Here is a 27,203-nt window from a genome sequence, read left to right on the forward strand (position 1 = left end):
TAAGTGCTGGTTATAGGTTACTACAATGTGGTTGTAAGACATAATACTTATGACCAAGATTGATTGTACAGCCAAAAATATTTTTTTTAAATTACATTTTCAGATTAGCAGCTAGAGATAAAAAATTAAATAGTTTCACTATACTGATATTTACACTATATCAAGGAAAAACCTAATCTCAGAGTATGGGAAAGAGGTGCATATATTTAGTATGGAGAAATGCATCACTGATGAATAATACAAGCATGAATCACATGCATCCTAGTTTTCTTTTCACTGGCAGATTAGCTGAGGTACTAATGACATGCACAGGATAAATATGATGTACAGAAGACGGCTTATTATATACTTCAGTACATGTTACAGCCATTTGTAGTACAGGGTGTTTCAGGAAATATGCTAGTTACCAGCTATAGGAATACTTAGCCAAAGTGGGTGAAATGAATTGCTGCAATCTGCTGTACACAGGGTGCAATCCCTCCCTGTTTGTGAGAGTCCTCCTGGTTGTACTACCCATATTCACACTACAATGTTTAACTCAGCTGCATGTATACCTAGGACTTCTATTCAGTGAGCCTGCCTTTCACGAACATCTCAGTGAATGTGATGCATGCAATCAGCAAACCAGCAGGCAACAAGAATGACAAATAGCACAGTTTAAAATGTTCTGAGGACATTGTACATTGACCTTATCCCAAAAGGAAGATTTCGTTGTGATCAAATTTAAATGTTTTTTTGGAGGTTAACTGTCAACCTTCACTATTTGTGTATTTTAACAAGTAGTAACAATATATGGTAGTTAAAGGTTTACGAAGCCCAAAAGAAAATGTTCCTCAAAACTAGATGTTCTTTCAATGCCCACCAAGAGTTATGTACTCACCTCCTGTGCATCTCTTGCTGCCTTTGCATCATCCTCATTGTAGCGATTACAGTTGTACCTGAAAAAAAGACAAAGACTGAGTTCATGGACTGAAGTTAAAACATGTAGAATGTTGGCAATATAACTGCCCTATCCTTCCACCAGATTAAGGTTCTAAACCTACCAGGCAGATCCATGTGGCTCCCAAGGGCCAAGACACACCCAGCAGAACTCTGCTTTACAGTTCTGGTTCCGACAGACCATGTGGTTGCAGCCTCCATCTTTTTCAATGGTCACATGGCATTTTGGGCATTCCTGTGAACAGAACAGATACTAAGATCAATGTTAGAAGCAGGCCATCTGCTCAAATCTTTCCGATCTTGTTAGAACACAACACAAATATGGAACCTAATACAGCCAACTTGGTTCACAACAGAGCTGTGAAAAATTACACACCCTCAGAAATGAAATGGGCAGGAAAAAGTCAATATGATCCTCTTCCCTCCTGAGTCAGGCCCCAAGAAACTTTCAAACACTGGAAAAGGCATAACTATAAAGCTTGAAGAATGACTCATCTGGTTACATGACTAGTCACTGTAAGTTGACTTGCCAATATTGCCCTGGTACTTCAGGGGAAAAAGGTAATTTTATGATCATTAGTAATATCAACAACTGCCCTACTACTACCAGCAACTAATAAAGTGGCTCAAAGTAGACTAAGTGTGCTTCACACATGTTGGGAGATTTACCTTTTTTTTTTTCTTTTAAACTTTGAAGACCAAGGCTCAGATAGGCCAAGATAGACTTACACCAGCAAGACTTTTTGGATTGGCTGAAAATTGTGAAGTATTTAACATTTGGCTGCCACTTATAGAAGCCAATCTGTGTTGATGTAAACTGTTATTTTTTTTAAAGTTGTCCCCAACATGTAAAGAGCTACTGTACTCAAATGTTTCCTCTGTTTGGGCAGAATGTCTCAACATCCCAATTTAGGCAGTGGAATTTGTTTTGCAGACAGTTCTTGTAATGAACACCAGAACTGCTTTCGCAGCATGCTACTTTCTTCACAGCAAAACTTTTGGTCTACTCCAGCATGTACACTCAATATCAGAGATCAAAGTGCCCTGGAGGCGGTCTTGGATCAGTGACAACAACTGTGATCACATTTCATCTAAAAAAGTATCTGAAAACCTCAGAAAAAGAAAAAAGTTCCTCCTTCTGAAGTTCAGCCTCCCTGCCCCATCAACTAAACAGGCCATTAGTTCACCTTCGCACAATATGCCTACAATAAAATAGAATGGAATTAATGATTTCCACCTCATACACACTTTCCCCGTGGTGATTTTCACATTCCTGTTGTACTCTCCTCTCCCCCCACATGCCACCCCAATCAAGGCCTTGCATTACTGCAAGGGATTGGATGGTAATCCCTCTGGAGTCTGCCGACAATTTTCAGTTGGCTATCAGGTAAAGGGGTGCCAGGAATGCAGCACTGACCGTGGCAACCCTTTCCAAAACAGATTTTCCTAAACCCAGGGCCCAGCCACATAAACCATCAACATCATTAGTAAGACACAGTCTCATCCTTCATTGTATTCATGGGCTACCTTCCCTCTTACATGGTATTGTCAGGAAACCAAACACATTTCTCTTAGTGTAATTTAATGATTGCTACATTACACACACACAATATTTGCTGACTTGCCTATTGTGTGGTAAACAGTTGAAGCAAGACCCAGAGAAAAACATTTCCAGGGCCTCTCATAAACCAATATGCAAACTGCTACGTGGCTGTAGTAATAGCGAGAGTGAGAGTGTGGGTACAGTCAGCATTATCAGCTAGGGGAACATCTCTACACTTTATTTGCCAACCTGCAAAAATACCAAGAATATGATTTCTATTTCTTGCACTCTTGGGGGATAACTGTGCAGTAGAGAGATGCTCTACAAGGGGCTAAAATAGATTTAAAATTGGTTTACAGTTATTATTCAGCAGTCACTTCATTTATTTCAGAACACAATTCCACACACTTTGTGCAAAGCCACTTTTACAATCTGAACTTCAGTTTTGCTCATTTACATTTCAGGATTGGAGTCTTGAGACAGAAATAGGATGTTTCTAAATGTAACTCCTGGCTTGGGAACAAAGAAGAGAAAGTTACTCACCTTGCAGTAACTGAAGTTCTTCAAGATGTGTGTCCCGTGGGTGCTGCACTCCAGGTGACGGTGCGTCCCGGCGCCATTGATCGGAGATCTTCAGTACCAGTGCCTGGTCGGGATGCACGCACTCAGTTGGTATCTCCCATCTCATTGGAATCTTCCTGAGTGCGTGCGTCCCACACCCTCCTCAGTTCCTTCTCTACCGTGGAGAAATCATACTAGTACTCCAAAGTAGAGGGGAGGAGGGCATGGAGTGGAGCAACCACAGGTACACACATCTCGAAGAACTTTAGTTACTGCAAAGTGAGTAACTTTCTCTTCTCCTTCGAGTGCTGTCCCTGTGGGTGCTCCATTGTAGGTGAATGTGTAGCAGAACCCACTATGGTCAGTGTGACTTTGGAGATGCTGCAGTGAGTACTGTAGAGAGTACTGTATGGCCTACTATGGTGTCTGCCATGGTATCTTGCGTGACAGCATAGTGTTTGGCAAATGTGAGTTCAGAGGACCATGAAGCTGCTTTACAGATGTCAGGAACGCTAACGTTATGTAGGAAGGCAATGGATGTCGACATAACTCGAGTGGAGTGAGTTCCAATGCCTTTGGGAGGTTGAATATTTTGAGTACTATAACAGGATCTGATGCAGTTAGAGATCCACTTGGACAGATGTTGCTTAGAGATTGTCTCCATTACTGAAAGATCGAAAGGTGCAGCTAAGAGTCGTGGAGACTTACAGAATGGCTTAATCCTGTCTAAATAAAAGGCAATTGCTCGCCTGATGTCGAGAGTATGCAGGGTTGACTCTTGAGGAGTCTAGTGAGGTTTAGGATAGAAAGCAGGTAAGTATATTGGTTGGTTAAGGTGGAAGGTGGATATCACCTTAGGGAGAAATTTAGGATGTGGTCTCAGAGTGACTGTGTCTTTGGAGAAGGTTGTTTAGGGAGGATAGGCCATCAGGGCGCTTATTTCGCCTACTCTCCTTGCTGATGTTATTGCAACTAAGAAAGCTACCTTCATGGACATATGAAGAAGAGACGAGGTCGCCAAGGGCTTGAATGGCAGTTTCATAAGACCATGAAGAATGAGGTTAAGATTCCATGTAGCTGCTGTTGGGTAAATTTATGGGTAGAGATTTTGTAGGCCTGTGAGAAATCATTTTATGGTGGGAGAGTCCGTTTTTGACAGGAGGACATGCGGAGTAGGTAAGGATACCACGACTGTCTGGCCCAAGCCGGGGCAATAAGTATGATCCGTGCATTATCGTCTATGATCTGCCAAAGAACCCTGTGTAGCAGAGGGATTGGTGGGAAGGCGTTCAGGAGAGAGTTGGTCCATGGGATGAGGAACACATCTCCTAGGGATGCAGTCCCGAGTCCTGCTCTGGAGCAAAAACAGGCAACATTTTCAAATCTGGGTTGTGGCCAAGAGATCTATTGACAGGGTGCCCCAGAGGGAGAAGAGCTGTTGAAGTAGTGCGGGGTGCAGTTCCCATTCATGTTCTGTCGAAAAGTGCCTGCTGAGTGCATCGGCAGTGGCAGCTGAGTACGTATGAGGCAATGATTTATACTGATGTTGTGTGCACCAATTCCATAGTTGGATGGCTTCCATGCAAAGGGAATGTGATCGGGCCCCCCTCCTTGTCTGTTGATGTAGTACATACATGCTATGTTGTCTGTTAAGACCCGAACAGATTTGTTCTTTATGAGGGGAAGAAAGTGAAGGCATGCTCGTCACACTGCTCTGAGCTCTACGAGATTTGTGTGTAGGTGCATCTCTGATGCAGACCACTGGCCTTGTGTTCTGTGTCCCCCTAGATGCACTCCTCAGCAAATTAGAGAAGCATCCGTGGTGAGCATGAGCGTTGGGGATCATTGCTGGAAGGGAACGCCCGTGCAGAGGTTTTCTAGTCTTCTCCATCAGTGTAGGGAAGCTAGAACATTGGGAGGAGGAGTTAGCAGCGTCCCTAAGGTATGTCTGTTGAGTTTGAAGTTGGAGTTGAGCCAGCCCTGAAGACATCTCAGGTGTAGCCTGGCGTGCTGGACCACGAAGGTGGTGGCTGCCATGTGAGCAAGGAGCTGTAGGTAGATTCTTGCTTGTGTCCTGGAACGAATAGAGAGCGTGCATATCAGTTGTGTGATAGTGAAGAATCTGCGATTTGGGAGTGAGGCTCTGCTTCAGATAGAGTTCATTGAAGCTCATCTGGACTCAATCTGTTGGATAGGTGTCAGGGTGGATTTCTGGACATTTATTTGGAGGCCTAGGCTGTGAAAGAGAGAGATGGCAAAATGGGTAGCTTGAGGTGTCTCGCCATAGGAGTTGTCCTTGATGAGGCAATCGTCCAGGTAGGGAAAAAGCGCGATTCCATGTCTGTGGAGATGAACCACAACCACGGCTAGAGTCTTGGAAAAAAGACTCTCAGCGCTGTGGAAAGGCCGAAAGGAAGAACTCTGTATTGAAAATGGTCGTGACCAACTGTTAATTGTAGGAAACGTCTGTGAGCTGGATGAAATTGGTATATGAAAATAAGCATCCTGTAGGTCAAGGGCTGTGAACCAGCCCCCTTGATCCAGTGCAGGAATTATTGTGCCCAGTGTGACCATCTTGAATTTTTGTATCCTCATGAATTTGTTCAATCGGCATAGGTCCAGTATAGGCCTCCATCCCCCACTCTTTTTCTGGGTCAGAAAGTAATGGGAGTAGAACCCTTTCCCTCGATGTTGTGTCGGCACAGTTTCCACTGCGCGTAGTTGTAGAAGGTGAGCTACTTCTACGCGAAGTGAGTGCTCGTGAGAGGGGTCCCTGAAGAGGGACAGGGAAAGGGGAAGGGTAGGATATAAAGGAGATAGAGTAACCGGACTGAACTATTTTGAGGACCCAGCAGTCCTGTGTAATCCGCTGCCAGGCATGTTGGAAACTCTGGAGGCGGTGTCCAAACAGGCAAGTAGGCAGTGGATTCAAGGGGAGGTCCTGCAGACCCTCGACCAATGTTTCAAAATTGTTTATTACCCGGTGGGTGGGAGGTGGTTGCTTGAGCTTGATTTTGTCTGCGCTTAGGGATTCTAGCACGACTCCTAGTTATGTCGTATGATTTGGGTTGAGGCCAACAATACTGTTGTGTGTGTGGTCTTTGGTAAGGTTGGTATTGTCATCTCCTGGGAAAAGATGGGTGAATGCCCAGGGTGTGCAGTGTCGCTTTAGAATCTTTCATGGTGTGGAGGAGTTCATCCGTTTTTTTTTTTTGGAGAAAAGTTTATCCTTATCAAAGGGGAGGTCCTCCACTTTGGTCTGTAGATCTTTAGGGATGCCAGATGCAGAGCACCATGAAGATCTGCGCATAACCACAGCAGTTGCAGTAGTACAGGCTGCTGTGTCTGCCATGTCTAGAGCTGCTTGTAGGGGCTGTTCTGGAAATTAACTGGACCTCAACCAGGATTGATTTGGAGTCTGCTCTCCTATCCTCTGGAATGTAGGAGGCAAATTCGAAAAGTTTACTGTAATTATTGAAGTCGTAGCTGGCAAGGAGGGCAGAATAATTCGCAATTCTGAACTGTAGAGTGGAGGACGTGTAAACCTTGCGACCGAAGACGTCAAGGCGTTTAAGGTCCTTGTCTTGCGGAGTGGGCTGATATTGCAGCTGTTTTATCCGTTGTGCAACTGCATCCATGACAAGAGAGTTCGGTTGTGGATGAGAAAATACGAAGTCAGCGTCCTTAGCGGGAACATAGTATTTACATTCAGACTTTTGCAGGTTGGTAATAAAGAAGCTGGAGTTTGCCAGAGTGTGTCAGCTGGCTCCAAGAGTGCCTCGTTTATGGGGAGCGCGATCTCTGAGGGTGCAGAGGGTTGAAGCATTCTGAGGAGTCTGTGTTGTGTTTCCTGAACCTCTTCTAAGGGGATGTCTTGATTGATTGCCACCCTCTTGAAAAGTTCTTGGAATTGTTTACAGTCATTCACATTCTGTGGAGGCAGAGGGAAAAGGGCTCGGTCTGGAGCTGATGGAGCGTCAGCGGTCGGTGAGTCAGGATACGGTCCGTAGCTCATGTTCTCAGGAGAGGGTTCGGGCACTATAGAAGTGGACGGAGCTGGAGATCGAGGCACAGAAGGAGGTAGTGGTTCGGTAGAAGAGGTCTGAAGGTGAGTGGTAGGAGGATGTGGCCCAAGGGTACCACTGAGGCCAAGGGTCTGGTGGAGGAAGAGAGGCAGGTGAGGAGAACTCCACCTGCTGCTGTACATCAGGTTCACTATCAGTAAAGGTAGCCAGCTCAGGTGGGGAGAGTGACTGTTCAAAAAAATGAGCCCTGTGTGTCCAGGAGCGGGGAGTTAGGCTCAGGTGGTACTGAGAGGTCACCTTGAGTGAGAAACTGTTGCTCCTGCTCCCTGGGCTGTGCTGAGCCTGAACTGTGCTCTAGCCCATTGTCAATTGAAAGCCTCACTGGTGCCCTGGGGCTTATGGAGGAGCCCCGCTGGGGGTCTGCTGCTGGTGCCGGGGCAGGAGGCAGGTTTAGTGCCAACGTTCTTCCCAGCACGGGGACAGAGTGCGCAGTCGGCACTGCGGCTATTTTTAGCCCGGAGCGGGTCAGTGCTGACGTTCTTGTCTGCACTGGAGCAGGGCGCGCAGTGCGCACCACTGCTATTTTTAGCGCTGAAGTGCTCACTGCCGCGGAAGCCCTCCCAGCACAGGAGGTCGGGTTCCTGCCTCTGCAGGAGCCGTGGCTGGGGTGCTGTGACAGCCTGAGGCGCCTGCCTTCTGCGCTGTCAATACAGAGAGTAAGGATCTTGCGGGAGACCCTTTACCCTTGTTAAAGTCTCTACTCGGAGACTGTTGCACTTCTTGCCTCTGCTACAGAGAGGGTGAAGCCATGCTCCCAATTGGCTCTGATCTGGCCCAGGAGCATGAGGGAGAGGGTTTAACTTTCCCCATCTCCGAAGGAGGCTGCAGAGATTTTTCCATTTTAAGCCATTCAGTCACAACAAAGCCCTGGTCTTGAGGCTTGCACAGTGAAGACATTTTGCAGGGACGTGTGTTTCGCCAAGGCACTTCACACATCATGAGTGCCCATCAGACCTTGGCATGGAGTCCTGACAGGAAACACTTCTTGAATCCTGAACCCCTGGGCATATTGAATTGGAAATGGCAGGGGAAAGTGTCTCTGCGGAAAACAAGCCTGAGGTGAAAAGGTTTTGTTTGTTTTTTTAAACTAAGTAACTAAACTATGTAACTATTCTAAAGGAAGGGAAACAACTAGGATGCAACTAATAACTATTTCTATGTTCTTTGTTATTGTTTCCTACAAAGACCAGGGAAGAGAAGCAGCACTGCCCCGAGTCCCATCTTCAGCCTTGGATGGTTGAGAAGGAACTGAGGAGGGTGCGAGACGCACGCACTCAGGAATATTCCAACGAGACGAGAGATACCAACTGAGTGTATGCGTCCCGACCAGGCACTGCTACCGAAGATCTCTGATCAACGGCGCTGGGACAATTTGTCACCTAGAGTGGAGCACCCACAAGGACAGCACTCGAAGAAGAAGAAATGTTATTTCTCTGTTTCAGTGCACCGTGCAGCCAGTCAAACTTCCTTAAGCTCCCCGACCCAGGTTAGCCATGTTGCATTAGAACCAAGTGAACAAGCCGGTAACTATTCTCCCCAATTCCTCAGAAGTGTCGGGGAAACAATTTCCTAGGTGCTAGGCTGCCCCCCACCCTGTCATCACGATAGTATCTAAGCACCTCAGCCTTTAATGTACTCATCCTCACAACACCCTAGAGAGGTAAAGTAACGATACAATCTCTGTTTTACAGATTGGGAATTGAGACACTGAGTGTCAAAGGGTAGTGCCCAAGGTCATGCAGGAAGTCTGTGGCAGAGAAGGAAATGAATCCAGATCTCCAAAGACCCAGGCTAGTGCCATAACCACTGGACCTGCCCTCCTCTAAAATGTTAAGTTTAAACTTTCAGACGTTTAAATGCCTTTCCCATCATCCACCTGTGATCCCTCTTCCTAGGAAAAACCAGGAAGAGCAAGCAAACTTTGCAGTGTGACCCAAAGGTCAAATTCTCACCAGAACAGTCTCCTCCTCTCTGTCCTCAAAGTTACACAGGAAGCAGTTAGCTCAAGTGCCTCTGATCTCCATGGTATCACACCAAGAGAGAAGTATCTCCACCAGGCTCTAATGCAACTAAGGCTTTCTAGGTTAAAGACAATTACTTAAGTTGCACCAGAAAGCTATTACAAAGCTAGTGCCCCATGACCTGCACTAGTTTAATTTTTTATTTTTATTACGGTAGCATCCTAGCAGTGGACCATGACATTCGCTCTTCAAGAAATACCCCTCAACTAACAGTCTGCGGCATTCTGCATAGTCCATTTTTAGATGTTGCCCCACATGCAGTAATCCTATTATGACAATGGCCTGGATTGCTGAGAGGAGGTCACTAGACTAAGATCACTGCCTTTGTGTTAATTAAAAGGTGCTTTACCCACTGTTGGTTCCTGGCCACCTGGAAATAGCTGGAGATCCAGGAGGACACCAAGTTTGCAAAACAGTAATAAGAGAACAGATTTCCTACAACAAAGGAAGCAAACATCAACCCTGCTATTTCTTGCAGTTGGCTCCCCTACAGCACAACCCAACTCTTCCAGGTTGAATCATTGTCAACTTACCCTAATCAAAACCTTGATCCTAGCAGGACGCTGGACAAGCCAACCAACCACACTAGCTAAGTCTAACAAAACAGAAATAGAGCCAAACCATTCAGAAGAAATCTCAGTCCTTCATTATCTCCACATTCACATAAATAGGGTGCGTGACAAGATAGAACCCTGTGGGACCTCACGAGAGCCCACAATGCAGCTGAACTGTTATCCAACACAACACTCCAGGTCATATGAAGGTGAAGAAACTGAGCCACTCAACAGCAACTGTATCCATGCCAGGGTCTCCAACTTAGCAGTAATACTTCACGGTCAATAGTTGAAAAGACAGCTGATAGACCCAGGAGAATTAGACGTTTTGCTTTCTTCCATCACCAGAAACCCAACCAGCCAAGGAAACCAGAGCTGCGTCGGTCACATTCAAGCCTAGAACTAAATTGACCAGAATTAAGGAAAATTGAGTACTCTATGCACAAACAAAGACTCTTCAGCACTTTCTAACCTTCTTTGGGAGATGGTTAGAGAGAAACTGGGTGGTAACTGGTGACACTATCAACTTCCAGAGAGGATTCTAACTGCTACTGTAAGAGAAGCTGGGACTGTGTCACTGCATCCTTCCAAACCCATCCTCAATAAGGGCCCCAATATCTTCACTGGCTGAGCAGCAAAGGGATTCTGATGCTACTCACAGGTGGTGACCAAATGCTCCTATAGCTTCTCCATGAATAAAAATGGCCAAAATTCAGAGTTTCTAAACAGAGATGGAACCATCCTATCCACAAAGAGCAAAGAAAACTCACATCAGTAAGCGAAAGTGATCTAGAAGAATAAAGCTGAGAAGGGCACATGGGAGTCTCGGTATGAATAGTTACGGACAAGAACCTTATGATGCCCTGCCAGGCTATCCACCGGGTGACCATATGGCTAGGAAGCATCCACCTGTAAGGGGCTTCTTATTCCAGTTCTATGAGCCACAGAGATTCAGACAGGTCTCCAGTCCAGGAGGGTATCTAACATTTTAGCTTAGAATGGGGATTTTAATGTCCATTTTTTCCAAGGGAGATCGTATTCTCTCCCTCCTGCCATCTTCCTTTAAATGCAGGAGAGTCAAAATTAGATTTACCACTTGGATACTTTTCACACTTGCGTGGAAGGTCTCAAGACAGCTAAGCCACAATTTTTTGCATAATCTTGCTGAGACTTATTAACATATCTGTTTATATTATGCTGCTACATTAAAAAACAGCACATTTTATGTTACTGGTCCAACAATTAACCAAATACTGGTCCTACAGTAGGCTGCTCTAGAGTGGAAGTGGGTGTCTGGTGCATTTTTAAGAGCGCTGAGGAAGACCACCTCCATCTTTCATGATTAGAAGAGAGACAGGAAGTATTTACAAAAGCACTTCATGGTACTACCAATCCTCAATGCTACTTTAGATTAACACAATACTAAGTAGCAAAGTCTGTTGCGCCTGACCAGACGTCCTGATATTAGGGACTTTGTATTATACAGGCAACTATATTTCCCGCCTCCCAGAAAAAATATCCCAATTTCTCACACATGTTATCTGGTCATCCTAATTGTGCATCTAAATCTACGATGCTTGTGTCCCCCTAACCTTTCAGATTAAGTAAAAATATCCTAGAGGAAAACAATATATTTTTGATGATTCCATTAAAGCTACGGAACCAATTTCCTTCAAGCTTGGCTTTAGTAAGCTCTAAGGAGCAAGCAAAGTTTGAACAAAGCGGTGTCTGCTGTTGTATGTTTCAGAACAGTAGTTCTCAAGCAGGGTTACATGTACCCCTGGGGTACACAGAGGTATTTCAGGGGGTAGATCAACTCATCTAGATATTTGCCTAGTTTTACAACAGGTTACATAAAAAGCACTAAAAGTCAGTGCAAACTAAAATTTTATACAGAAATGACTTGTTTTATATGCTCCAGATACTATACACTGAAATGTAAGTACAATATTTATATTCCAAGTGATTTACTTTATAATTATATGGTAAAAAATGAGAAAGGAAGCAATTTGTCAGTAATCGTGTGCTGTGTACTTCTGTATTTTTATGTCTGATTTTGTAAGCAAGTAGTTTTTAAGTGAGATGAAACTTGGAGTACACAAGAAATCAGATCCTGAAAGGGGTGCAGAGAACCACTGCTTCAGAACACATTAGGAAATCATTTTATTTTCCACAGAATTTAAAAAAAAAAATTCATTTTACTGAGAAATTCCTAGAAGTTTGCCGAGAAGCAGAGCACAAGCATACTAAGTTTCAGAATTTGAGCCAGTCAGAAAATGAACAAGGTCTTGCAATGGAAGCACCACTTCAACTGAACATCTCAGTACACTGGGTAGTTCTGCTCCCACTAAATGTAACTGATTCTACTTAAACAGAAAATAAGCAATGCACGCCCCAGACCAGGAGCAGCTGTCTGCAGCAAACAATGCTGTTACCAGATTACACTGCAAAACTAATAAGAAAACAGACTGGCCATTTCCTAACACCCCCGCCTCCCCTATTCACAGCACAATCTCAAACACATGCACACAGCCTCTTGTCTTCACAGGCAAAGGCCCAGGTTTGCTCCTAAACTACATTCCCCACATGACAGTTACATGTTTTGCCTCCTTGCTACCATGCCAACCCTTGTTTTGACTCCTCACAAAGCACACAAAAACAGACCACTGAAGTTTTATGTAAAGTTGGGCTGGCTGGAACCAATATATTTGCATAATAAAATCTTAACAGCTGGTCTACCAGTCTCCATCTGGAAACCTGCCCAACAGAAATGAACAACTGCTGAAAAGCCAAACACCGTGGGGGGGGGGGGGGGGGGGGTTAAAGGCAGATGTAAATTAACCCAGCCTAACCAAGCCATGGGTGGCATAGAAGTCTTCCACACTTATAACAGAACGAAGCACAGTTTTGCTGAAGGACATAATCAGTGCTGGACAGAAGCCCTAAAAGCAATAGCTTCAGCTTGCTTTGGGTTTCCAATTAACTCTTTAGTACAAAAGCAAATAACCAAATGCCACTCCCTCAGCTATAATATGAAGAATCTTACACATCCATTAGCAGAAGCATTTTTGCTTGCACCTAGGGTGATCATTTTCATCTTACTGGTGTCGTTAGCGTTTGACGTTGACAACAACACTGTGCTGTGGTGGAGCATACTCCTAGTGCTAAAGGATTACGCTGCTCTTCTGGCTTCCATCAGGGCTTCTGTTTAGTATGTTTATGAAGCAAACTGAAACCAACCTTTGTGTTTGCTGCAATCCAATTGGAAGTTTCACTGTCATCATCACACTTCTTAATCCACTTCTTCAACCACTGTTCAGAAAGTGAAAAAATAGAATCCATAGACTTTATACAGTTTAAATCTATCTTGCACAGACATTACATTAAGCTAACACTAAGCACTTAACATAAAAAGGAGAGCTGCAAAGGTACACCTGAATGACATCATTTGCCAAGCAGGGTGGAGTGAGCTTTAACTTGACAATTCCTTTTGTGGCAGAAAATTAGTTTGCCAGAATCACTAGATAAACCCTGGAAAAGAGTATTATAGAACCACAGAATGCCATTGGCTAGGGACTGCATTACTTGTGAGTCCAGAACAAGAAGTTTTTGGAAGGTAAGCTCCGGATGTAACTTGCTTCTGTGCAGGCTCTGCCCCAATACCAACATGGTCCAGTTAGTAGGAGCACACAGACTAAAGTCTCAGTTTCCCTTTGCTATTCTACCAGCTAAGAAAAGAGTACTAACGCTATCTTTTTTCTCTTACACATCAGCTGTAATATTCTGGCAGGCTGTACAACAGGGTTGCTTTTCTTCTCTAATGATGTGTATTAACCCGATTTGCTATGTTGGGTCTCTGGGGATCTCCATGCACTACATTCCATCGACTAGCAATGTTCATACATTTCTCTGCATAAACTCAAAGATGCAAAGCTTCCACAGGATAAGTCTCCTACGATGTCCTAGCTACTTTTATGTCATGAGAGAATTACATATTATTCCCTCCCATAAATTGTTTTTTGTATTAAAGCTGCTGAATGTGTTGCATTTGAGATGCACATTGGGGCTATTTGGAAAGCCTCCACACCCTTTGCTTTCACATACTTCCCTACATTTCTAGGAGGAACACTGCTAAGTCAATGGATTTAAATTACTGAAGAAAAAAATGGGACTTCTTATACCGTGTAGATCAGGAACTGATTTAACTTCTCATGGAAATGCTGATAAACTGAGCTACAACCCCACCACCCTCCTTTACTGCTCCAATGGTAGCTAACTGGGGATAGCTCAGTGGTTTGAGCATTGGCCTGCTAAACCCAGGGTTGTGAGTTCAATCCTTGAGGGGGCCATTTAGGGATCTGGGGCAAAAATTGGGGATTGGTCCTGCTTTGAGCAGGGGGTTGGACTAGATGACCTCATGAGGTCCCTTCCAACCCTGATATTCTATGATATTCTATGATTCTATGAACTGCACTCATTCTTCCATTTAAGATCTTAGATTTTATTCTCTTTAGGGTATGGAACAAGTCTTCCTGTGTGTCTGCACAGCGCCTAGCCCAAGAGGGTCCCACAATCTTGATTAGGGCCTCTGGGTGCTACTGTATTAAAATAATCATCCATCTTTTCCACAGATTGTGCTAGATGGCAGGGGCACCTGAAATCAGGACCACTGAGATTCAATATTAAAACCAGAAGCAAGCTATGAGGTTACTAAGGTATTAAAGCACCCACAGGAGCGTTGTGAGAACAGGAATACTCCTTGTAGAGTGAAGCGTTTATTCCGGAGGTCGCCCATCTCTACTGATGTAACATTATCCTACGACAACAGACTCTTCCACATAGCTGCACTAAAACACTCTTTTCATGAAGGCAACGCCGAGTGGTGACCCTGAAGACTGCTAACAGACTTCAAGTGCTGCTTGTTACTTCCTTGATATGAAGAGGGAGAAGCCTACAGTGCCCCTTAGTGTGAGCATAGGCGTAGTTCGACTTCTCAGCTCCAGTCAGGCCAACGGGACCACATGTGGGTGGGCAAATTCTGTGCCTGCCCAAGGCTTGCAGTTTGGAGGCAACGCCCCCTTTACACCTCCCCAAACTAAGCTCATAGGTGCGAGTGGTTATTGTACGGCAGCTATGGGCTCATACCTAGACACTGTAAATACCCACAGTACCACGCTACTTTGCTGGGGGTCCTGCAAGGAGTTTGACTTCCCCCTTTAGTTTTGCAAAGCCATGGGTTCAGCGAGGAAGTTGGACATGCTCACCTTGCACTTAACAGGATCATGCCAATTTTCACCGCAGTTAAAGCTGTACGTGAAAAAGAGAATTAATTCACAGAAGTTTAGCGATCACACTATGTAATTAAATCATAACTCCATTAAAAACTTACTTTTACAGTAGTTTTTGTCTTTTGGGTTACTTCACTGAAAGGGTCTGGGCACCAGATCTTGCTGAAGATAATTACTGTAAGCGTGTTTCAGTTAAACTAAAACGAGGAGTCCGGTGGCACCTTAAAGACGAACAGATTTATTTGGGCACAAGCTTTCATGGGTAAAAAACCCACTTCTTCAGATGCGTGGAGTCCACTCGAAAGCTTATGCCCAAATAAATCTGTTTGTCTTTAAGGTGCCACCAGATTCCTTCTTGTTTTTGTGGATACAGACGAACATGGCTACCCCTCTGATACTCAGTTAAACTAGAATCCCATGCCCCCTGATGGGTGCATGACACACTTTAGAGTGTTCCCAAAGGGGCCTGGCTACTAACATTAGATCTGAAATGGATTAGTTTTCCATCCAGACGTATAAGGCTGCCTTGTAAAATAAAACAGACATCTGGACTCCTAATAAAAAGCATAATGCTGAACAAAAAAACTTCGTCTATGCATAGCCCTTCAAATGGCTAGAGGGGTATAAAAATGGACTCCTTGGTTTATAGGGAGTTTCTATGTCTAACTGTTTTCAGACTCCCCTCCGAGAAGTGTTTCCTCTACTGAACAACATCTGTTTGAATGAGGTTAACTGCCCTAAGAGTTTGCAGACTTCCATGTAATTCAGGTCTCAAGCAAAGTTCCTTCCCAAAACATTTCAAGAGCATTTAAAAACTTGTTTCTTGGCTTTTGGCTACAGCTGTTGATTCTCTCATTGAAAGTGAAAAGATCCAAATTAGGGTGAAAGCCCTTTAAAAGCACTTTATGCACAATATAAATAATAATCCTTTGCTATAGGTGCTCCACATATGAGGCGCTCTCCCACTTGGCAAACGGATTAATTCAACCTTAACCCGCCTGTGAACATGAACTACCTTCACTTTAGATGGGATACCAAGGTAGAGAGAGGATGACTGAATTTTCAAAGGCCATTGAGTGAGTATGGGACTGACTTGATTCTCAGTCCTAGGTTTTACCCACAAGATGACCCTACATTGTTAACATGTTAATTTTGCCATTTCTAAAATGAAATTCCAGTCATTTATCAATACATTTCCCAGCTTTAGCTTTTAATTTCATACATGCCCATCACCAAGTGCTCATAGAATGATTTGGTTATGAGGGAACTGACTTAAGCAGCTTCAGTTTGCTCAACATTACTCCCGTTCCTTCGTTAAATGAATCAATTGAGGGAGAGAATCCAAGGGATTTGGAATTGCCCCAGAAATTTCTCTACAAGAGAGATTTCTCCCCGTCAGCTCCTAGACATTTTCACTTGGAAGACATTTTTATTTTCCAATTAGGAAGATAGGCAAGAACATTTTCAAATGAAGCAAAAGAAAGATGAACCACAAAACTAATCCTTGCTTTTAAAACCTCTCCCCTCCTTCCAAATGGTTACTAAGCTCTCCCCCCTCATATTGGCTCCTCTGGCACAAACAACTTCTCAAAAAGGTATTTATACTGTACTTAACTCTTAACTTTTGAATGGTCCTTGAAGCTCTGAATTAATTCACAAGAGTGTTCTTACCAAAACTGACGTCCACATTTGCAGCGAACAGGTTTAGCATCAGGATACTGAACTTTAACAACATGGTGGCAGTCTGGGGCAGGACACCATTTTAACAGTCGATTACACTAGAAAATAAAGTGAGAAAACATGGCACGAAGAACTACCAGGAAAAGGACACTCACCCTAACAAATCATCCTTCCCCCCTGTATCCTGTTGTCTCTGTATCCTTTAACCTTGAGTGTCTTCGGGTATGTTTATGTTGCAATTAAAAAGCCACAGCTGGCTCATCCCAGCTGACTTGAGCTCAGGGGGCTCAAGCTGCAGGGCTGTTTAACTGCGGTGTAGACTTCCAGGCTTGGGCCAGCCACGGGTGTCCAACTGCAGTGTAGACATACTCTTCCTTCTTAAACTCCTATTCACAGTGGCCTCGCGTGTCTGCTTATTCTACATGTTCACTCTATCCCCACAAAACAAGTGACTGAATAAATCAGTCAGTCAATTACTTCACTGTTGCGTCTCCTTTCTGAACAAGCAGTAGTGTGAACAGTTACTGCTGTTCCACTTTTATCTCCTATATTCTGAATGTATCTACTAGGCCACCTGGAAGATACTTTTCATGAGGCAAGTGTTTAAGCTTTCCTTTGGGGAAGTACTGGTCAAACTAACATCTGAGCAGTTTAGCCCCTCTCCCATTCTCTGTGCTGCAGTGATACCCTTTTAATGAAACACTGTCTACCTACAGCCGTGTTCAGGAACTCACATTTACAAGCCATACGTATTCTCAATCCCTCTGGTAACACATCCCACTGCTTTGTTTGCATTTTTACTGCAGCCACCAATGGACTTCTAGGACTTCTTCTAACCATTATAAACCCTTGTGCATTGTAACAACTGTGCATCTCCAATGCTACATCAGTGCAATGTCAAGAAGGCCGATTTAAACAAGAGTCAAGAAGTGAACGTTGTTTGACTGCAACCTTAACTTTCCCAAGCTATTTCTGATTACTGAACAGGCCATTTACAGTATATCTGAATATTTGTAACACAGATGCAGTGAGGGAGTTAATACAATGAAAATTTCCCAACTTGCATCTTTAAATCTTAGTTTCTGTATCTAGATTTATTCATTTATTTGTCAGTTATGGAGCCCATAGTTAACAGAACACTGAAATATTTTATTCAAAATAGTTATACATCATCATGTCTTACAGATTGACACTTGGGGTACCCGCTACATTTTAATGCTTGGTGTGTCCTGGTTTTGAGGCTGAAAAAAGCTTACCCAAATACACTGATTACCATATTGGAAAGACAAGAACCATTAAATCCTTCTCAGGACTTCTGTAACACTTACTGCATTTTGCTCATCTACTGTGACAGTAATTTTCTAAATTTTTAAGTAGTGTTCCATTGTCTGTCCCACTCACCCGCACATACCTTTCTGGGTCATGTGTCTTCCTGGTACACTGTGTTTAATACTTTCCCCATAATTGCACATAGCTTAAATGGTTTATAAACACTTGCTGCAAGAGCACTACCTTGTTACAACTGATTAGAACATCTCCTGTACAGAAGTCTATAGCCATTAAACTTGGGCAGCTCTTCATTTTCTGCTGACTTGGAGCATACTGCCAAAAAAAGAGTCGATGCATGCTCAGCCTTCAATGAAAAATGCCTGCTCATTTCAAGAAAGTGTTGCCATAGTAAAAGGAAAAATTTTGATTACTAGCTCTCACATGCATATATCCTATCACAATTTAGAAATCTACATTGTCCCCTACCACAAGAGTACCCGACCTAATTAAAATGAAAAGGTGTTAAAATGAGCCTTTAGACTTAAACAGAAGCAAGCCCCCGTCCCGCAACACCAACCATTGAGCCATAATTCAATCAAAAACGTGTCCAACACACCACTATAAATGGAAATAATCAAAGCTAGGTATCAAAGGGGTCTCACTGTATCTGTGTAGAAGAATAAAAAGATTAGAACAGAATTATTTCTTTCATGAAAGAAATTCAAATAAAAAAAACTCACCTCTACAAAACTATTAGTTATTAAATGCTGGTACTTTAATTTAACCTTTGAATCTGTGATCAGACGCCTATGGAAAGGAGAGAAATGCAGAAACATTCATTGTAGTAGAAAACTCGTTTATTTGCACAGTCAACAACTAAAGAGACAGTGTAAGAATGTAGTTGTTTTCCCATATGCTTGCAGTTACACAAACATGTATCAGGATCCACAATCCAGGAACACTTATCTGTTTCCTATTGTGTAACATTACAACACAATACAAACACTTTGAACCTTACTGCTTTCACTTTGGATTCTTAATACAGAAGCACAAATGAAAGTTGTACAGTTCAAGCAAGACTGTTTTGAGGAGCATACCTGCATTTTTCTCAGGCTTTCTTCAAGAGTCCAGGGGTACAGTAAACAATTTTGCTAATTTCTATTAATGTCAGGTTTGCACGTTTCCTATAAACTGCTTTCAAAGGTTCCAGATTGCACTTGCTGCACTGGAGACCAGCACCAGGTATGCCCAAATGTTATTTGGATTTCAACTGAAAGTTAACGTTTAAGCTGATGATCATTAACAGGATATTGCTGATATAGTCATATACAGAAAGGCAACAAGCTAAAGCTGCAAGATCAGCAAAATACATGGTCTTCTGGACAGTGGCAAAAGCAAATAAAAACTCACTAAGTTAATCATTTCAGTTGTTTTAGGGGAGTTTGGGAGCACTTTCAGTTATATTTATTGATCCAATCTGCATGATTCTGGGTTTTACAACTATGTTGTGTATATATTGAGCTTAGAACTGGTGCATTGTAAATAACGACATTAAATTATGTATTACTGGAAACACAGATACAAGACTTTAGGACTGTCAATCAGTTAACTCAAGCGATTAATGCAAAACAATTAACTAGATAACTAGTGCCAATATTTGTAATCAAAAATATGAAGTGATCACTATATACTTTGTACTCTGTGTTGTAACTGAAATCAATATATTTGGAAATGTAGAAAAGCATCCAAAATATTTATAATACTTTTACATTGGTATTCCATTATTGCTTAACCGACTTAATTGCAACCTTTTTTTTTTTTTTGGCAATTAATTGCAATTTTTTTTAAAATCTCACGATTTCCTTTCCTTTTTTTTTTTTTTTTTTTGGTAATTTGACAGCCCTAATGCCTTCATGTGTACAAGGCAGAACAGTTATGACTGCTTGAGGACTAAGACTGAATTTCTTTTTTAGTATTTAAAATCTCAACCTATGAAGTTGGAATGATTTACACTTTGCACAAGTTATTGTTAAAAACAATCACTTTGTAATCACATACTGGAATAAACACGAAAAAGCTTTGAATGATTTTACTACATACAGTACATGCACACCAACCTGTTTATATCTGGAGGGCCACTTAGAAGTAAGTAAATATTATAGTACCTAGCTCTTATATAGGACTTTCATCCATAGATGTGTGTTCATTTCATGGTGTAATCAAAGGAGCTTTCACATACTCATATTAATAATAAAGATTGAAATGAACCTGCATTGAAGTTCACACCTCTGGGATGAGAATAGGAATGAGAAATTTCAGCCCCAAATTTTCCAAAAGCTGCACATAATCAAAGACAAAATTTAGGATGCAAGAGCCACCCCAAATGTAACTAGAATACAGCTAGTGTGACACTAGAATCCCTTATATGTGTTGTTTACCAAACTAGGCAAAGAAGCCACCTTCACAATTGCACCCTGCTCCTGTATGTAGGATTTGGAAGTGTCACCTTAAAGTGTCAACTACATTTCTATAGCGCCATTCACCTGAGGATCACAAATTCCCATAAGGTGGTGGGTGTTATTTGACAGACAAGGAAACTGAGGCAAACAGGGTCAGTGACTTGCCCACCGTCACAAATCAGTAGTTATTTGGAATAAACCCCATCTCTTTCCAATTCCCAGCCCCCATGCTCTAGCCAATTAGCCAAGCTTCCTTCCTTCCTTAACAAATTAAGTTACACATACAGACTGACCTCACTGAAGGAATCAAGCAGGAGAAGCAGATGCTTGACAATTTGTTACCCACTAACCTCTCCTGGCAACAAAGGGACGGGAAATAAATGCTATATACTGGGGGAATGTTTTTACAACAGCTCCATTAAACTTCACCTAAGTGGTCCTTTAACTTTGTGGTAGTTTTCTTTACCAGCTGATAAGGTTTAAAACATTATTACATTACCAAATTTCTTGCTGTCTAAGGAATTTAAGACCTAGAGCAGTAGAAATATAGCAGGATGCATATGATATGGAAAGAGATAGCCAAATTTGGATCATAGCACCCTATATTGAAAACTCAACTGGTGCTGTCTGCTCAGTAGTGGCCTCCTGACAATACTTTGATGAGGGTTAAGGGGCATGAGGATCACTAGTGACTGCAGACATGGTGAGGATAAAAATAAGGTCCTAAACCTGGAGTGTAAGCACTTCTGACTTGCTGCATCCTCCCCTTTTACAGAGTTCCTCAACACTGTCCTTTCAATTTTGTCTGAACTGTCTTAGCACCAAATGGGAACGAGACCTACTGTCGTACTATAAGGTTGTAGAGAAGCTGAGAAGGCAGATTCTAGCCAGTTGCTACTGGACAGCAGTACTGTATTACTTTATTACTGGCACCAGTAATAAAGGCAGCTTGCTGTGCTTATTAATGAAAGCAACAACACTGCATGTAGGTTAAAGCAATTACCAGCAGCATTAGATAGGGTGAGGAAGGAATAGAACAGATTACCTTTAGCTGGTTTGAAGGTCTTGAAAGATTTAAGACAACCTTCTTCCTTCTCCCCCACAAGATCAATAGCTATAAAAGCCATAGGAAGCGTAACTGACAAGAATATAGCTACACAGTGATGGATCTGGGAAAGTCTATCTTCACTGCTGAAACTGGCTTGCTCACAGGTAGCGAAGCTTAGAGATCCCACTCCTTCATAGACTGGGGGAAGGTAGAACTGGGTCTGTGCTTTCTCTGCTTTTATGGTGGTTAAAGCAGCCCCCAAAATTGTTTTTTCTTTTCAATATGCTTGCTTTTAAGAAATAGAAATTCAGGTCCTGTGGAGTCTGGAAGGCTAAGGTTGGAGAGCTTGAGAAACGGTGACATCACATGGCCTAAGAATGGAAGTTGGTAGGGAAGGGCTTTTTAGTCAGACTATTAAAAACAACTTTTGTTTGCAGCTGTTTAATTCTAGTTACTTAATAGCTTGAAGCCTCTTAAAGGTTGAGCATCCTTCACACTTTCAGTTAAGGTGTTACACCTCCAAGACCTTCCAGAGATTAGGGAAGAATGGAAACAACAGGGATTTAAAATCCAAGTACTTGTTCAGCTAAAAGAGTAATTCCTGGGTGGAACTAATATAGACAGCTCCTAGTGTAGATACATGCCTCTAGGGAAGTCTCATTTTGCACTGCTGTATTCTAAGTCACACTGGTGGGTAAGTTTGGATCCCAGTAATATAAGATCCCTACAAATAAAGTCTACTTAAAAGGTGGAATCTAAAATACTATGCAAAAACTAAAATTAAGTGTCACTGCAACACAACAATGTGCCTCTCTCCCCCCCACCACACACACACACACTATTTCCTTCCCAGTCATGGCTGGTTATGAAGACATTTAAGAGCAGCTTTCCACTTACTGTCAACCCGGTTCCCCTTTATGATTGACTCAATGATGCCTCCATGCACACTGACACTGCAATTCACTACCTTGGAAGCAAGTGATGTAAAACAACAAACTAACATAAATGAACAAGTCTGGCTCCAGGCAGGAGGAGCAGGCTGAAAAGGAGAAAGCTCCAATTCAGATGCTGATCTGGCATGAAAAGTTAGAATGGACGTAACTGAGGTTTAGGATTATGAAGGGTATATCTGTTCAATAATAAAGGTGTCACCTCACATAAAAACAAGAAAGGCAAACCCATAGAATTCATTGTCGCATAAGGCTGCAGTCACTTACTGTAGCTGGTAATTTTATGAGCAACACCACTTATGACACTGGCTAACATAAAAGGGTAATTGAATCTCATGACTCAGGGTGTAATTAATACAATTCCCTATGAAGGGGTCAGGAAGGCATCTCTCACATCAGCCTATGTGGAATGGGTAGCACAACAGAGTTGGCCAAACGCATTACAGGAGTGCTCTTCTGAAGCTTCAAGTATTTTTCACTGCCCGAGGCAGAATACAGGACTTGATGGACCAGCATGTTGACCTGCTGTAGGAAGTTCTATATTCCTAGTCAGATGAGAGGAAACTAACAACTGTACAAGCAATTAACTGGGGTTTTGGTGACAGCGTGCAAGTGCTTTTATTCTACTTGTAAGTTTAAGAAGTGTGGCAGGGATTCTCCCCTCTAGCACAGAGCTGAGAATTGGACACCAGTACAGGGCAGTTCCTTGATCAATCTCTTGACACATTCAGACTTTAAAGGAGCTTCGAATGAGCCATTTCATAGATACAATATTTACTGGAGGGGCAAAATGGAAAAACATTAACAGAGGAAGGGTGACATCCTTCAACTGTGGTACTTACATAACTGTATTGTCGTCAACTAAGATATCACAGCCATGAGCAGGGCATGAAATAGTCTGAAAAAGGAACAAACTGATCAAGTAAGGTCTTGGAATGGTTTTTTGGGTGCCCCTTTACCATCATGAGGAACCCCACAGGATTTTATTGCAAACTAGCCATATTTGCTCAACAAAATCAGACCTCCAGATACATCAGCCAGACCCACCTCTTTGAGCAGCATGATTACGTTCAACCAGGGCTGAGATGCTTATACAGAGTCCATACAGTTCCCCATGAAACTCACATGCACTCTGTAGATGAAGAACTCAACCTCCAAGATTTGTTTATTCATTTTTGTTAGAAAAGACTCCTGCCTCCATCCCATCCTTCCCTCTTCCCCAACACAAGACCAGCACAAGTCACACAGATCCAATATTTACCTGTCCCATGCCTTCCTCCATTATTTTGGTAGTTAAATATTCACTCCAGCACTGCATACAGAACTTATGTCCACACTCTAGGCCAGTAAAGTACTGCAACAACAAAGACATGTGACACTGTATCCATTCTGTCCTTCCTGGAGCTGTGCAGTTTTGCTCATTTCATCTCTTACTTGCAGTACAGAATCTGACTGTTCCAACAATACCATATTGTTTACTCTGCATCATTATCACACCACTACATTGTTACAGCAGCTTTAAATGTGCTCTCAATGTAGCTGCAGTCTGCATCCTTAACAGCAACAGGAAAAATGGAGGTATACGATTTGCCCCTCCCTCCTCAAATACCTCTAAGTTGTCCTTCATTTTAGGTTATGTCTACACGGAGCCAGGGGTGTGATTCCCAGCTTGAGCAGACGCACTCATGCTAGCTCTCATTGAGCTAGTCTGCTAAAAATAGTAGTGTAGCCATGGTAGCGAAAGCAGCAGCACAGATTAGCCCCCATCGAGTATAAACCTGCCCAGACCCCAGGGCTATGTTCTTGAGGCAGCTAGACCATGCCTCCATTGCCAGTGCTACCACAGCCACACTACTATTTTCAGCATGCTAGCTCAATAGGCGCTAGTGTGAGTATGTCTACTTGAGCTGGGAACCACACTCACACCTCTATCTAGATATGGCTTTTGATTTATGCACCTGGTATGAGAGAGCTTTTTTCCCTATCTTTATTACTGTAAGGCTGCTATTCTGTCATGGAGGTTGCAGAAATCATGGATTCTGTGATTTTGGCAACCTCTGGTTACTTTTGCAGCTGGCAGCCCTGGGAACAGTCAGCCCCCGGAAGCGCCCAAGCACTGGTCCCAGGAGCAGCCCTGGAGGCCAGCCGCACCAGCCAATGCTCAGGCGGCCACAGGGAGCCCCCAAGCAGTGGTCTTGGGGGCTGCCTGGAATCAGCCACACTAGCCACTGCTCAGGTGGCCCCAGGGAGCACCCGAGCAGTGGTCCTGGAGGCCTTGCAGCAACAGGTGGTTGGGGGCAGTCAGCCACCGCAGGGGCTAGCCGTCAGCCCCCGGGGCCCCACGAGCTGCTAAGTTTTAGTCAGGGGTATTTATATAGTAAAAGTCTTGGACACGTCACAGGCCATGAATGTTTGTTTATTGCCCATGATCTGTCCATGACTTACTAAAATACCCATGACTAAATCTTAGCCTTCACTGTAAGTCACTAACAAATGCTGCACCATGGAACTAGGGTTAGAGTTAAAATGATACCCACTGTTTTCTTTCCTGCACTCACATCCCTCCACTTGGAGGGCACACTCAGTCGCTCACAGTTCCAGAATGATTACCAACCACATTCTGCCTGAGGCAGATAAGATACTGCCCATGCAGGTAGAAGCAGAAAGGAATAAAGGGGGAATAGGATGCGTTATGGGACTAATGTCGAGTAACAGGAGTTTATAGCATTAGAGGTCTACGTGAACAGACGTATACAGTTAACTTTCAGAGGGGTAGCTGTGTTAGTCTGTATCAGTAAAAACAACAAGGAGTCCTTGTGGCACCTTAGAGACTAACAAATTTATTTGGGCATAAGCTTTTACGGGCTTTCACCCACTTCATCAGATGTATGGAATGAAAAAAAGTTAACTTTCAGTATGTCAACTTGCTTGGTAAACTCTTCAGTCCCTTTAGAACCCAGATGTTCATCTGATCAGAAGGCTGAAGAACCTATTGTTAGAAATAACTTACCAACTGAGATTGAAACAATGTTAATCATGCAGACGGTGATCCAGCAAGGACAACTTTGACTTTGTATGCATTATCCTCTACACCAGTGGTTCTCAAACTTTTGTACTGGTGACCCCTTTTAAATAGCAAGTCTCTGAATGCGATTCCCCTTAAATATATAAAAAGTGTTTTTAATGAATAACATCATTATAAATGCTGGATGCAAAGCGTAGTTTGGGGTGGAGGCTGACAGCTTGCGACCCCCCCCCCCATGTAATAACCTTGCGACCCTGAGAGGTCCCGACCCTCAGTTTGAGAACCTGCTCTATACAAGGTGTGCCAAAACAACTTGTGGGACTCAAGTGATTATGTTGGGGGGGGGGGGGGAGGAAGAGAGAGAGAAGAACTAAAGAACAACAAATAAGATTGCTAGAGAGAGTAACTTTGAAGTGACGGTACTATATAAATGAGACTCAGATAGGACAATTATGTTTAAAATCACAGGGGGGAAAATATCTCCTTCACTACCACTGTGCAAGTTCTAATTTCATATCATCTGAGGATTGAACCCTCATTTTATATGCTGCCTGTAAAGCACCATATACTTGCGTAAGGCTATACAGATAATAGGGTGTCTCCTGGACAGCAGGATGATACAATAGAAGCAAGATTTTGTCAATTAAAAGACCTTCAACTTGAAAAAAATCACTTTCAGAAAAAGTATTGTTACGAACAACACTGAAGATTACAAGTTTTATGTTTCTTTACTTTGGGCATCTGACACTGGAGTATAGTTTACCCTTCCTTCACTAGCATGACCACCCTACTAAGGTACCACTCTGGGGGGCACTCACCTATACACTCTTCTCAAGGCCCTGCTAGAGGGTCCCTTGGCCTCCACTAGAGCTGTCTAGATTAGTAGTTCTGCCTGGAGTCATCTCAGGTCCACTCCTCCTTCCCCTCTACTAACCTAGACAGCTCAAGTGCAGGCCAAGGGACATCTACACAGGGCTTTGCCTTTAAGTGGAAGCTTCCTGTGGGAGAATACCTTCATCTTCTGTCAGCACTCAGTTATCAATGATGCAGGCAGCTATAGGGCCATAATCTCCACATGGGAGAAGACCTGCTTCAGTTTTCAATTATTATTTGAACATCTGATTCAAGACGACATCTGAGGCTCTGCGAACATTCCTGTGCTCAAACAATGCTCCCCTGGGGATGGAGCTTCAGTCGATTGGCAAGGAATTCCCCCCGAGGTTTTGAGAAGTCTCTGGTACATTTGGGTGGAACTATGGGAGACCAAAGATTTGAAGATTGTGCTGGTTTACTCCAGATCTATGGTTACCATGGCACAGAAGGTTCATCTGCATGGGGTGGGGGTTCACAGCCTAAAACTATCATTAACAAGGATATCCTTTAACTATCCTTATCCAAGCAACTATACCAAAAGAAACACTGTCCCCAGAAAAGAGATAAATGTGTGTCCTTAGTGCAAGACTGATTTTGATAGCTTCCAGCAAGTAAGCTGATAGCTCCCTATTTCATGGTCAGTCACTGCCTCCTCCCAAGCTGTACAGAACATCTGCTTCTCTATCTAGCCATTTCTTTACTTTGAGGAACTTCCCTTCTTGTCAGTCAGCTTCAGACAAACTGAGAACCACCAATAAAGCTGCCCCCTCCCCACACACCCCTGGCAATTGATACAGCTGATAAATAACTATTCTGTTCCAAAAATGGCATATCATGGGCAGACATTACCTTACTTTCACCTTACCTTGCTATACTGATGAGATTCTAATGACCTCATTTGGGGGGCC

At 43.1% G+C, this 27,203-nt stretch overlaps 1 protein-coding gene across 2 annotated transcripts in view; it reads right to left on the reverse strand.

Moving 5' to 3' along the window:
• Nucleotides 1-27,203, reverse strand: part of ARIH1 (ariadne RBR E3 ubiquitin protein ligase 1) — a 115,755-nt gene that overhangs the window by 16,211 nt on the left and 72,341 nt on the right. Inside the window, exons 4-11 of one of the 2 annotated variants that reach the window (XM_073363118.1) lie at nt 23,659-23,751; nt 23,240-23,295; nt 18,681-18,747; nt 16,663-16,769; nt 14,968-15,010; nt 12,944-13,015; nt 1,044-1,174; nt 880-938 (exon numbers count right to left, since the gene is read on the reverse strand). In XM_073363118.1, coding sequence (XP_073219219.1) covers nt 880-938; nt 1,044-1,174; nt 12,944-13,015; nt 14,968-15,010; nt 16,663-16,769; nt 18,681-18,747; nt 23,240-23,295; nt 23,659-23,751 — 628 coding nt within the window. The remainder of the gene's footprint in view (nt 1-879; nt 939-1,043; nt 1,175-12,943; nt 13,016-14,967; nt 15,011-16,662; nt 16,770-18,680; nt 18,748-23,239; nt 23,296-23,658; nt 23,752-27,203) is intronic. The other variant, XM_073363119.1, reaches the window with a different exon arrangement.

This window comes from Lepidochelys kempii, chromosome 10 (genome assembly GCF_965140265.1).
Source record: "Lepidochelys kempii isolate rLepKem1 chromosome 10, rLepKem1.hap2, whole genome shotgun sequence".
NCBI lineage: Eukaryota > Metazoa > Chordata > Testudines > Cheloniidae > Lepidochelys > Lepidochelys kempii.